At 62.4% G+C, this 1,030-nt stretch overlaps 1 protein-coding gene across 1 annotated transcript; it reads right to left on the reverse strand.

Annotated features, from left to right (window-relative positions):
• Positions 1 to 4: 4 nt before the first annotated feature.
• Positions 5 to 1,015, reverse strand: LOC130588673 (calponin-1; the record flags this gene model as incomplete). Its single annotated transcript, XM_057389568.1, has 3 exons — positions 5 to 106; positions 723 to 860; positions 950 to 1,015. Coding segments are annotated over 3 exons (306 nt in total), but the record flags the coding sequence as incomplete, so codon positions are not given.
• Between the last annotated feature and the right edge of the window lie 15 nt (positions 1,016 to 1,030).

The raw sequence follows: 1,030 nt of genomic DNA on the forward strand, positions 1-1,030 counted from the left end.
GCCCGATGATGTTCCTGCCCTCGCGCAGTTTCTCGGGGTGGAAGCGCCGCTGCTGCTTCTCCGCGTATTTCACCCCCAGCCCCACGTTGTTCCCTTTTGTCTTGGCCTGGTGGGGATCCGGGTGTTGGGAGGGGGCTCACGGGGCCCCTCAGACCCCAAATATCCTCCCCAGACCCCAAATATCCTCCCCAGATCCCAAATAACCCTCCCCAGACCCCAAATATCCTCCCCAGACCCCAAATATCCTCCCCAGATCCCAAATAACCCTCCCCAGACCCCAAATAACCTCCCCAGTTCCCAAATAACCCTCCCCAGACCCCAAATACTCTCCCCAGACCCCAAACACCCTCTCCAGACACCTTCCTCATACCCCAAACACCTTCCTCATATCCCAAATACCCTCCCAGACCCCAAATACCCTCCCAGACCCCAAATACCCCCTCTGGATCCCCTCAGGTGAGGGAGCAGCCTGTTGCTGGTGTCCTCCAAGGGGACATGGGGACCCTCTGGAACCCCCCAGGACCCCTCCCCATGTCCCAAGGACCCCGTCCCATCCCAGGGGGTCACCTGGAGGGGTCACCTGGAGGTGTCACCTGGAGGTGTCACCTGCCTGGCAAAGTGACCACGCTCCGGTGACCCCCGGGACCCTCTAGACCCTCCCAGCCTCTCATCCCCCACCCCGAGGCCCCCCAAGGACCCCCATTTTCCCCCCCGGGGGTCACCTGGCTGGCGAGGGCGATGAGGGTGGACTGGACCTGGGTGTGGTTGGTGTTCTCGAAGAGATCGTTGGCCTCGAAGATGTCGTGGGGTTTCACCCCGTAGCGCGTGATGGCCCTCAGGAAGTTCCCGATGTTCTCCAGCTGCGCACGGGGGGGATCAGAGCCGGATTTAGGATCGGGACCCTCCCCCAGAGCCTCCCCCAAACCCCCATTTTGGGGTCCCCCCTGACCTTGTGCCAGTTCTGGGCGGGTTCGTTGACCTTCGGCACCGAGCCCGGCTGMAGTTTGTTGATGAGCCTGGAGGGGTGGAG

Source organism: Malurus melanocephalus, unplaced genomic scaffold, assembly GCF_030028575.1.
Source record: "Malurus melanocephalus ecotype Western Australia unplaced genomic scaffold, MMel_1.1 scaffold_9439, whole genome shotgun sequence".
Lineage (NCBI taxonomy): Eukaryota > Metazoa > Chordata > Aves > Passeriformes > Maluridae > Malurus > Malurus melanocephalus.